This window comes from Herpailurus yagouaroundi, unplaced genomic scaffold, assembly GCF_014898765.1.
Source record: "Herpailurus yagouaroundi ecotype Mexico unplaced genomic scaffold, PumYag 29, whole genome shotgun sequence".
NCBI lineage: Eukaryota > Metazoa > Chordata > Mammalia > Carnivora > Felidae > Herpailurus > Herpailurus yagouaroundi.
Window position 1 is genome coordinate 122,469,440 of NW_024412377.1, and position 12,037 is coordinate 122,481,476.

The 12,037-nt window shown below is 48.4% G+C and overlaps 1 protein-coding gene across 3 annotated transcripts in view; it reads right to left on the reverse strand.

The window, feature by feature from the left end:
* DELE1 (DAP3 binding cell death enhancer 1) overlaps positions 1 to 11,085 on the reverse strand; it is a 17,574-nt gene extending 6,489 nt beyond the window's left edge. The window contains exons 1-10 of one of the 3 annotated variants that reach the window (XM_040454278.1): positions 10,909 to 11,085; positions 10,139 to 10,253; positions 9,921 to 10,044; positions 7,813 to 7,960; positions 6,713 to 6,874; positions 6,369 to 6,457; positions 6,171 to 6,267; positions 3,337 to 3,479; positions 2,148 to 2,306; positions 1,954 to 2,046 (exon numbers count right to left, since the gene is read on the reverse strand). In XM_040454278.1, the coding sequence (XP_040310212.1) occupies positions 1,954 to 2,046; positions 2,148 to 2,306; positions 3,337 to 3,479; positions 6,171 to 6,267; positions 6,369 to 6,457; positions 6,713 to 6,874; positions 7,813 to 7,960; positions 9,921 to 10,044; positions 10,139 to 10,253; positions 10,909 to 10,939 (1,161 nt within the window). In that variant the 5' untranslated portion in view covers positions 10,940 to 11,085. The remainder of the gene's footprint in view (positions 1 to 1,953; positions 2,047 to 2,147; positions 2,307 to 3,336; positions 3,480 to 6,170; positions 6,268 to 6,368; positions 6,458 to 6,712; positions 6,875 to 7,812; positions 7,961 to 9,920; positions 10,045 to 10,138; positions 10,254 to 10,908) is intronic. The other 2 variants (XM_040454270.1, XM_040454288.1) reach the window with 2 other exon arrangements.
* Between the last annotated feature and the right edge of the window lie 952 nt (positions 11,086 to 12,037).

Sequence of the window (12,037 nt, forward strand, 5' to 3'; positions counted from 1 at the left end):
ACTTGTACCCCAATGTTCATAGCAGCACTCTCAACAATAGCCAAATTATGGAAAGAGCCTAAATGTCCATCAACTGATGAATGGATAAAGAAATTGTGGTTTATATACACAATGGAATACTACGTGGCAATGAGAAAAAATGAAATATGGCCTTTTGTAGCAACGTGGATGGAACTGGAGAGTGTGATGCTAAGTGAAATAAGCCATACAGAGAAAGACAGATACCATATGGTTTCACTCTTATGTGGATCCTGAGAAACTTAACAGGAACCCATGGGGGAGGGGAAGGAAAAAAAAAAAAAAAGAGGTTAGAGTGGGAGAGAGCCAAAGCATAAGAGACTGTTGAGAACTGAGAGCAAACTGAGGGTTGATGGGGGGTGGGAGGGAGGAGAGGGTGGGTGATGGGTATTGAGGAGGGCACCTTTTGGGATGAGCACTGGGTGTTGTATGGAAACCAATTTGACAATAAATTTCATATATAAATTAAAAAAAAAAAACAAATAACAGTAATAATAACAATAAAATTAGTAAAAAAAAAAAACAAAAAAAAAAAAAAAAAAAAACAAAAAAAAACAACTCTGTTGATTCCCAACCATGGTCTCATTTCTCTTCTAATTTCCAGAGTCCAATTTCTTGAGAGAGTTTCTGTAACTTGCAGGGCAAAGTCTATGTAATAAATATGGTGGACTCATGACTGTAGACCAGCTTAGAACACAGCGCTGCACATTCCTAAGGCCAAAACAGCCACCCTGCAACACTGCTCAGTACAAACCTACAAAGACACAATTACTCCCGAGGGGTGGATGTGTGTGTCAGGACCGTGCCCAACACCCTCTGTGCATTTCTCCCAGTGTCCTGACCGAAGTGGACCAAGGTGCCCTCAGGCATGTCTAGCACATGAGACAGTGAAGCACACTCAGCCCGAGATAGAGCTGGGACTCCATCAAGGAAGGCAGGCACAGAGGCAGTACTAGTTGGTGACACTGGTCCCCTTCTGAAAGCTACTACAGGTAACAGAGTAAAAACAAAAAAGTATTCTGATGCCCAAGAGTCCAATCAGGTACCACTGTGTTGGCCAGAATACACCGAGAATCAGAAGCCCCAGTGCAGGGAAATTCCAGTACATGCACATGGCTTGCTTTAATCCACTACTCCTGATCTTTCAGCACGGAGTGCCCAAAAAAGTCCTGTTCAAGTACATTTCAGGAATACAGCAAACCACAGACGCCTTTTTGGTGATTCACACTGAGGTGAAGCTTTGAGATCACCTGCACTGAAGACACCTGTTCAGTGCAGCATTTCCCAAACCCATCTGACCATGTTTTCCTTCCTATTATAAACACCCCATGAAACTAACACTCTGGGGAACAAACTCACGGTCCTGCAGCCTGGATGCCAAGGCCCCCAGACACCTGCAACCCCTGAAACTGTGCAGTGTCTTCTGACTTCCCCAAACTGCACCGTCCAGGAGGGTGCACCTTCTCTGTGCTCAACTGACCAAGCACTCACACACCTGCTACCTCAGTTAGATTTTGATCCTCACAACAACACCCGTGAAGCAGTCGACAGGTGAGGCAGTCATTCCATCGCAATTTTCCAGATGAGGAGAACAAGAAGTGACCGGCTCAGGAATATGCTGGTAAGGGTAGCAACTGACTCTGCAGTGAAACAGGCCTTGCTCTGGAGCATGCAGTCATTTCTGTGGTGCAAATACTCCACCCACAGCTGATTTTAAACTACCAACAGCTCTCACAGATTGCTGTCAGCCAACTCCAGGGCCCCACTAGACCTGCCCAAGGGTCACACAGTAAGTCAGCAACAGTTAAGACCTGAAGCTGGCCCAGCGTTCCTGTCAACCCTCTCCTATGCGCAGCAGAGCCTGGTACCAGTTCCAAGATTTCCTCTTTCAGCAGACTCGATCCCCAACATGTGTGGACACTGGCAATCCCATACCCCATTGTTGGCCGCAAGCCAAAGGTATTTCACAGCTCTCTGCTCATCCAGGTGTGGCTCCTTGGTGAAAAGCACCCCGAGGAAAGCTTGAGCCTGTGGTTCAGGAGGAAGGAAAAAGGCATTTCCATCACTTTCAGGCCCCGCATACTCTAGGAGCCCAGGAGAGACTCCCCACCCCTACCCTGGGCGCTCACCTCTCTCAAGCCCGAGTGTGCAGCCTGCTTAAGCATGGACACTGCCCTCTGGCACTCAGGATCCCAAGTGGAGGCTGGGCCTTGCAACAGGCACCTGGCGTAACGGTACTGAGCCAGGCGGTGACCCTGGCTGGCAGCCAGCTGGTAAAAAAGAACTGCCTGGGACAAAGGGAGAGACACCTAATCAACTGATACCTCTGCAAGCCAGCCTTCTCTTTGAGCGAAATTTGTAAAAACTATTTTAATTAAATAATACATCATCATTACAGATTCATCAGAAAATAGATAAGCCAAAATTTCAAAATACAGATAAACCAAAAATAGAAACATAAAATCCCCCCCCAATCCTGCCTCCTAAAGATCATTCTCTGTTCACTTTTACTTTACAGCTTTGCAAATTTCTTCCCACATATATGTGTATTTATACATGTACACATATACACGCACACACACATATACATATAAATGTGTGTATGTGTGTGTGTATAGGGAGAAACAGTGAGAGAGAGAGAACATTCACACTTTTGTAATCTATTTTTCCATTTAACAGTACACTATGAATATCTTTCCCTGCCAGTAAACATAGATCTAGTGCATCATTTTTTAAAAATATTTACTTATTTTGAGAGACCAGGGCAGGAGCAGCTAGAGAAGGAGAGAGAGAATCACAGCACAGAGCCTGGCATGGAGCTCAAACTCAGGAACCGTGAAATCATGACCTGAGCCAAAATCAAGAGTCATATGTTCAACCAAATGAGCCACCCAGCTGCCCTTGGTGCATCATTTTTTAAGGCCCACATAGATATTATTAACCAACTTACTATTGAATAACTTCAAGTTGCTTTCCCTTTTTTTTTTTTGCCATCATATACAATTCTAAGAAAAGTACATTCTTATATATATATAACATCTTTGCGTACTTATCCTACATTTTTACAATGAATTAATCCATTCATCAAGGTAAGGTTCTAGGTCCTGAGGATACAGCTGCAAAGAAAAAAGACAAGGTCCCTGGCCTCCTTCTGAATCTAAATTCCTGCAAGTTAGAAGCTTCTGTCTTCTTTTTCCCTCATGGCTGGGAGAGAGAAGGTGAACTCTCCCCAAGCCCTCCTGCCGCTCATTTCTGGAGGTCAACTTTGGGCAGGGCAGCTCAGGAGACAGGCCTGGGGACAAAGAGGAGGTGCAGTACCTTGCCAAGGTCCCTGGGGGTGCCTCTGCCATGCTCATGACACAAGCCCACATTGTACTGTGCTTTGCTGTAGCCACGGTCTGCTGCTTTCTGGAAGTAGGAAAAGGCTGCCGTGTAGTCCCCATTCCTCATGTTCTCTGTCCCTGTAAGAAAGCACAGAGTGTAAACACAACTTCCTCTGTGAACCTCCCCACATCCTTGCCCAGATCCTCATAAGCTGCTTCCTTTCTTTTTTGTGCTAGACACTCTGCATATGTTTCCAGCCTCCAAATATTTCACTGGTTTGCCAGAGACATCAGTGGGTTCTGCCCTCCTATACAACATCCTCCACTTGGTACCAGCACCCCAGTTTTCCTTGGAGAGCAGCCCTCCTCCCCGCTGCCCAGTGCTATCAATCGTTGTGCTATGCTCTTCCCAACCAGTAAGTCCCTCACTCAGGAATCTGAATCCTGATCTGGTTGAGGCAGGAGAGAAAATAGCTTTTGCAGGTTTATTCTGACAGCAAAACTCTGAAGACACTGTCCCTCAGTTACTGCCGCCTGGATCCCCGGACCTTCTCTATTCCTGTCCTGAGATTTGGCAGATCAACAGATCCCAGTAGATTCCTTTTGTGTTAAGTTAGCCAGAGTGGGCTTAGGCTGCTTGTAATGAACTAGATCGAATTGATAACAGCTGATACTGTTAATCCTGCTTTAGGAGGAAACCGTGAGAGAGAGAAAGTAAGACAGCTGTGACCTGAACTCAGGTGTGTCCGGACAGCAAAACCCACGTTCCGTTTTATCATCCAAACAAATGAGCAAACAGAAAACACAGACGGGGCTGGGCACAGCCAAGTCCCAACTCAAACCTTTGCTCAAGTTGTCTCTCCTCCCTGGGCTATCTTTCTGCCTCCACCATCAGACTTTCCCATTCTGCCTCTGCTCTGGAAGCTTCAGACCACACTCAGGCTTCAAACACTCTTTTGGTTTTTACTCAGTATACAAGCCTTTTTCCATGAACTAAACTGTTTCCAGAGTACAAGCCCTGTCTCCTCAATTAGACTGCAAAATCCTGGAGGCAGAAGCAGAAAAAGAATGTAGAAGAAATAACTTCGCATAGGGTGAAAGCTCTATACAAATGCAAAATATGATGATGGCTTGTGCTCCCTTTGTGTTCTGCCACACTGCTTAGCATTGCTGAATAAATGAATATATGAATGAAGGAATGGGCAAGAAAATCCTCAGAAGAGACTGTCGGCCCATCAAAATCACAAAAAGCTAATGAGGTAGAAGCCAGGTTCCATTCAGCCAGCAGTGAATTAAAGTTACCTCCCTGCTGCCTGAAAATTTGCTGTCCAGGATGCACAGAGCCCTCTGCCCTTGAGAAGACTCAAGAGGGCAAAGGATCCCACCCCTGTCCCCATTGTCCACACTGGCTCCTCGATCCATCTCTCTTCTCTGTCCCCTCTGCCTCTAACCTAGACCAAGCCACCATGACGCTTTGCTATGCCATCAGTAACAGCTCCAACCCAGTCTCCTGTTTCCTCTGGCATGCCTGCACTCCACATTTGTCCACACGACAGCCAGAGAAATCTGAAAAAGTACATCAGATCATGTGACTGCCCTCCTCCTCTTCCACTGTAAAACCCTCCAATGGCTTCTGATCTCCCTTAGAAAATCCACACTCCACAGTGGCTCAGAAGGCCTTGCCTAACCTAGCCCCTTCCTCCTTCTCTCACTTCATCTGTTTCTACTCTCCTGGTGATTTCTAAGTTGCAGCCACACTCACCTTTCTTTTATTCCTTTCACAAGCAAAACTCAATACTGCCCCAGGACCTTTGTACTAGCTGTTCCCCCTGTTTGGAAAGCTATTTCTCTATACAGAAACAAGACTGGCTTGTTTTTGTCAGTCAGGTCTTGGCACAGAGTTCTTCCCATCAGTGAGGACTTCCAAATCAAAAGCTGCTCCTTCCCCGAGTCACTGACACATTCCCCTGTTTACAATTCTAACATTCACCATCATCTGAAATTCTTTTTTATTTATTTGGCAATGTTTTATTCTTCTCCCCCTCAATTCACACGTCAGCTCCATGACAGTAAGAACTCTGTCTCATGAATCACTGTATCCCTGACACCTAAAATAGGGCCTAGAAAAGGTGAATGCTTAACAGCTTTGTGCTGAAAGAAGCCCACCTTCTCATGCATCTGCCCAATACACTCCAACAGATGCTGTTGGCAGTCTGGGTCGCTGCATTAAAAGGCCTGAAACTTAAGCCAAGTCACTGCAGAGAACAGAACAAATGGTGGAGGGACATCTAGAGTCTCCAGACGTGGGTAAGAGTTCCTGTCTGTGCATTTGAGAGCCTGCTCCAGACCTTAGGAGTCTCTTCTCACCTAAACGTGTCAGAAAACGCAAGGTATCCTCCCAGATTTCTCTTCTGCTTCTTACACAGTAACAGAATGTTCAGGTAAGCACATGGACATTCAGCTAGAGACTACATTTCCCAGGCTCCTCTGTGACCAGGTGTGGTCAGAGGCCTACATCCTGGACACTGATTTGTGCAACTTTCTAGGTGGGGAAGGAGTAGTCCTTTAGCTTTCCCACCTATCCCCTTCCAGAAAGAAAGCTGCAATAGCCAAACAGGACCTTGAGACAGAAGTCAGTTTTAAGAATGGCAGAATCATGAGGATGGGTCCCTGACACCACTGTGCCACCATGCCAGGTCTAGTCTACCTACCCGGGAGAAGATAAATTCTCTCAATTTAAACCACTCCCTGCCCTAACTCTGTTTGACCAACCCCATACCCTTTCCGTTCTCCCATCCGCCTGCCTTGATGCAAGGTCCACCCAGTTACCCAGGAAGTTGAAAGCAATGGAAACACTGAGCTGGAAGAGCTGCTGAATGGAAGTCACAGCCTCCTCGAGGGAAAGAGTTTTTGATTTATCTTGTTCCTGGGGAAGAAATATAAAGACTCATCATGGGAGGGTTCACTCACACTGCAACCTGCCCAGGGGAATGTGCTGAGGGTCTGGAGGCCACATCTGAACCATACCTGCTTTTGTCCGGTGGGCACAGGCTGGGCTGGCTTTGCCCCGGATCTGAAGCTACTGCTGGCATGCAGGAAGCCGAGATCACTAGGGTCTGCAAGGGAAATGGGTGACACCCAGCCAGGGTAAAGGAGAAAGTGTGGTTTCTCCTTTTCTCCCACTGCCCCAGTCTCCCTGGCCCCTCTGGCCAGCACCACCACCAGGAATCAAAATCATTCAAAGGGCCCCAGAAAGCACGGGCCCTCACAGGAATGACAATTTCCTTATGTGGCATAAGCAGCAACAAATGTCCATCTGCCCAGTCCCCACCCCCTCTACCTCTGGCTGACTCTAGGTGGTGAAAACATACCTTCTTCAGAGAGACCCTGAAGACCAGATGCCCTCACGGAGCTGTATGAAGAGAGGTTCTCAGGCTGAGTGGAGGGGTCTTCCTGGCCCAGCCTGGGTTCCCTAAGGCCAGTGTGCCTGGGAGCTGGGCCATCAGAGCTGGGGAGAATGTGCCTCCGGAGTGCTGGAAAGACCCAGTAAGAGTAGTCACATCAGAAGGGGATCAGCTCAGTCTGCTCAGGCTCGACTGAGTGTTCCCTGAGGTTCGGGGGAAGAATGTGGAATTTCCTCCTTCACACACCTCCACCTCCTCCTCCAATTCCTTTGCTGGGGTCAAGAGGGGCCTACATTTATGCTGATCTCCTGCCCTAGGTATAAGTGCTTCATTTGCCTGAATTCTTCCAGTGGCAAGGAGGCATCTACCTCACTCACAGCTGTAGCCCCGACACATGGCACTCTATTTGATAGTAATATTGATAATGTTATAAGCATAAGGACAAGACCTTAAACTAATACTTACTGGGTACTTACTGTGTGCCAGGCACTGTTCTAACTCGTTGACAGGTATTAACTCATTTAATCCTCCCAAGAGACCTATGACGTGGGTTTTATTATCATCCCATCTTATGGATGAAAAAATTGAGGCATGGGGGAGTTAAAAGTGACTTGTTCAGGGACACAAGACTAGTATGCACCAGCTATGGGGCCTGAACCCTGACACTAACTCCAGGGCCTTAACCCCTGGGTTGCATCGCCTGTGTACCATGGTACATAGTAATTATTCAAAGAAGATTCACTTAGTAATGAATGACTGACCAGAGAATGACCTGAAGGGTCATGGGTGAAAGGTAAGCAGGAAGCCACACCCAAGATCTAAAGCAGCCTCGATCCCTGTGGGGCTCCCTTCATGGAAGGGGAGGGACGGACATGGGAGGACAGTGAGGGGCAGGGGTGGTCCGCACCCTGGGTGGGTAGAACTTCCTCACATTCCCCTTCCTCTGACTTCAGATAGGAAAGGCAAGGAGCTGCTGATGGCTCTTTTCCTGAGGTGTGTCCAGAGATGCTTCCTGGCCTAGAAAAACTCCCAGCCTAGCCCTCCTGTCCCTGGGACTGAAAACTCACAGGAGCGCGGATGCCACAAGGGAGATGAGAGGAAACAGTCCAGGGGTCTGCGCCAAGAGCAGTGCTCTGCTTGTCGAGGTCCTGCTGGCAGGGACGACTGGAAGTGGATCTGCCTTGCCAGCTGCAGTGCCAGCACGGCCAGAGTGCCCTGGGAAAGACAGCACACTGGGGACCCAGCTTTGCACCAGTTACCTCCTTCAGTCTCACCCTTCAGCTCAAACGCCACTTCCTTGGGAAGCCTTTCCTGACTCCTGGCTGAGGCCAACTAATACCCTCCCGGTGCCCAAACTTGCCTGGTAGAGCCCTGATCACACTGGTACTTAAGTAATCACCTCGACAATTATTTAGCTAAGGTCTGTCTCTCCTGTTAGTCTCTAAGCACCATGAGGACAGGAATCATGTCTGTTTTGTTCACCCACGTATCCCTGGAGCCTAGAAGAAGGCTAAGATGTAGCACTAATAAATACACACATGTATTTATTACATGCATAAGGAGTGAATGAATAAAGTCTAAGCAGGCAAAAAGATAATGTGGTAAGCTGGGGCTTGGCCACAAATGCAGTGACAGGTCAGGGCTCACCATCAAGTTCATTCTCTTTCTCTGGCCTGAGGCACAACTCTTCCTTTCTCTCTGACCAAGCCACCCCACCACAGACACATTCACACATACAGGCTTGTTGAAGGTATCTCTTCTCTGACAGGTGTGTGGAAAACCTAAGCTAGCTCCTAGCTCAGAGACTGCTTGGTTTTCCCTGCCCCTTCCTGTCCACACCCAAATACCTGTTTATTACAACAGGCACTGGGTACACTGGGAAAGATGATAGTCACGTCTCTGTCCTTACGGACTTTATATCTTCACTGAGGGAGAAAGACAAAATTCACGTACACAGAGAAATAAATATAACAACAACAAATTATGCTAAATGTAAAAAAAAAAAAAAAAAAAAGAAAGAAATCAGGAGTTTACACAGAGCATAAGACGGAGGTCTGACAAAATAGGGCATTAAGGATAGCCTCTCTGTAGGCGTGATGTGTGAGCTGAGGCCGGAAGGAAGAGAAGATGCCAGCATGTAAATAACAGAGACGTGTATCCAGAATACTGGGACAGCTCGTACCCTTTCACAAGGGCAACAGTGACACAGCTGAGGGACAGCATCAGGACCCCCAGAATCCAAGCCCAGATTCTAGAAGGATTCACTGTAGAATAGCTCTAGGGCTCAGATCTTTGACAAAATGAGAAAATGCTCCCCTCTCCAAAGTATGTTATACCCCTAGTCCACAGCACCAGAGAGAAGTGGCCCTACCATGGAGACATTCCAGGCTCCATTCCGCTGATGACACCAATTTACAGATAAGACAACTGATGCTCGGGGAAGTCAAGTCTTGCCTAAAGCACACAGCATGAAAGTGACAGGGATGAGATGTGACAGAAATGAGAGTGATGTGTACAGAACCTGGATGACAAAGATTCTGCCTTCTTGTACCTAATGTTCACTATTGAGCACCTAACTTTATACATCAGAGTCAACAAATATTTATTGTTCTGTACTGGGATCTGTACTAGGTGCTTTTACAAAGCCACACTAAGTATAGCAACCAATCTGTAGAGCATGGTAGCTAAGAGCATGAGCTCCAAAATAAACCTGGTTTCTCTACTTAAGAGCTGTATGGCCTTAAGCATGTTACCTAAAGGTCCAGAGCCTGAGTTCCCTTATCTATAAAACAGAGATTATATTTCCCTCGCAAGATTTTTATAAGGATTAAACAAGATAATGCATACATAATATTCTACATTAATATATAACATGTTAGCTATTTAGTATTATTCATTGATAACATCTACCTTGTTCTCAGCTGTGTGACAAGTGCCTAACAAAAATGCCTGGCTCAGAGAAGGTGTTAAATAAATGTTTACTGAATGAAAGGAGAAATAGGGCAGAGGGGAAGAGGAGCCGCAATATCTCCCCCAAATATGCTCCAATGACATGGGTTACTCACATTTTGAGTGTGGGGACAATGATGCCCTAGCTCTTGTTTCTAGGCTTTATTACCATGCAGGATCATTCTCATCCACACAGAAGGTCAAGGACAGAGCTGGGAAGCCTTACCCATGATATGGCATCCCACAAGGTGTTTGGGGAGACACGGGCAGACATCCACTGGAAGGCATCCTTCCATCCATGAGACCTTGGGCCCCTGTTCGTGCCTGGGCCTGGGCCATGGGGGCCTGACCTAGATGAGGCAAGAAAAGCCATCAAGTTATATCCCAAGTGGAAGGAGTAGGGGGTAAGGGGAAGGGATGGGTGACGGAATGGTAATATCTCACCTGTCAAAGCTGGGGACAGGGACCAGCAGAGTGGAGGAGGCAGCCTGAGGCTCATTTGGGTTGGTAGACTTTGGAGTCAGCCCCCGGAAGCCGGGTCCCAGCAGACGGGGAAGAGCTATGTATAATAACAAAGATCAATCATCTCAACATGAACGGCCCCACCAATCTTCCCTCTGTTCCTTGACAGAGCCCCACTCCTGGAACCCAGGAATCACTGGCATCTGCTACTGCGTAAGTTCTTAAACAAGGACATAAGTGGGAATCTTTTGCCTAGTACAGTTTCTGAGGTGCCACCCAGGCCAATAAACCAGGATCATCCAGGGCATATTCTGAAAATGCTCCCCGGGTGACTCTGATGTCCTCCCAGGGCTGACAACCACCATTATGAAATTACCAGACATTCCTACGCAAACTCTCGCTCAATGTTTGTAGCGCCCTGACTCTAAATCTTGCCTCTTTTCATTGGTTCCGCACTCCATTGGCCACTACCCACCTTTCACGAATTCGGAACACCAGCCATTTGACCCCTCCCCCTTTAGATAGCCCCACCCATCTCCGTGGCCCTAAGCTCCACCCTCTTCCCCACGAGCCCCATTCACACCTCAAATTCCAGCAGCCCCTGACCAGCGGGCGTAGCCCCGCCCCCGTGGGCCCCGCCTTTCCTCAGCTTTAACCCAGCCCGCTCAGACTTCGGCTCAGTCCTCCCGCCCGCCCTTCTCCAGTTCGGAGTTTCAGCTGCTTCTCGACGCGCGGCTCCGACGCCCCCCTACCTCTGCCCAGGAGTCCCGGGAGGCGCCACATGTCGTCGCCAACAGCATAGAGAGCTCGCAGTCCAAAGAGCGAGGCCAGACCTACGGGCGGCGTCTAGAGAGGCCGCTGTCGCGCCCTCCGAACGGCCGAGTCCCGAGGAAGCTTCCAGCCAGCCAATTAGAAAGGAGCCTAGCCGGAAGGCCGGCGCTCCGCGAAAGGAAGTGGGGGCTGGCTGGGAGGTGAACTGCGGCAAGGGCATGGACGTGGGCCCGGCCTACCCTGGAAGAGGCGTCGCTTGCTGCCCGCAAGAGAGTGGGGAGAACGCTCAGCGGTGGGGGGGTGGGGGTGGAGTCGCAGGTGGCGAAGCCTAACCGAGTCGGAAACTGGACTGTGGAGAGGCGGGGCTAAGGGCGGCCTCGGTAGCGCAGGACGACCTTGCAGACACCGTGGAGACGCGAAAAGGGGAGTAGTGTACCCCAGCCCCGCGCCTGGACGAGGCGGTAGTAAGCAGGGCCAGTGGGCGGAGAGGAGCGCTAGGGTCCAACAAGAGAGGCCCGTAGTCCGCGCTTTTCCAGTCCAAGGCCCTCGACTAGGAGATTCGGGCTGGGACCGACGGGGTAGGCGTTAAAAAACTGCGCAGGCAGCGTTGTGATTCCGGGGTTCTAGCTCTGGCTCATCTTGTGTGTACCGTGCAGCCACCGTACGACCTTTTCCCCTGTCTGGGCCTCAGCTTGCGCCATGATAGGATCAGATAGATGGAGGGATCTCGAGTAGTCCTTCCTGGCGCTACAGGAACAACTTGAGTTGCTTTCGAAATACCTAAGAGGAACCATATGGTATCTGTCTTTCTCTGTATGGCTTATTTCACTTAGCATCACACTCTCCAGTTCCATCCACGTTGCTACAAAAGGCTATATTTCATTTTTTCTCATTGCCACGTAGTATTCCATAGTGTATATAAACCACAATTTCTTTATCCATTCATCAGTTGATGGACATTTAGGCTCTTTCCATAATTTGGCTATTGTTGAGAGTGCTGCTTTGAACATTGGGGTACAAGTGCCTGAGAAACTTGACAGGAACCCATGGGGGAGGGGAAGGAAAAAAAAAAAAAAAAAGAGGTTAGAGTGGGAGAGAGCCAAAGCATAA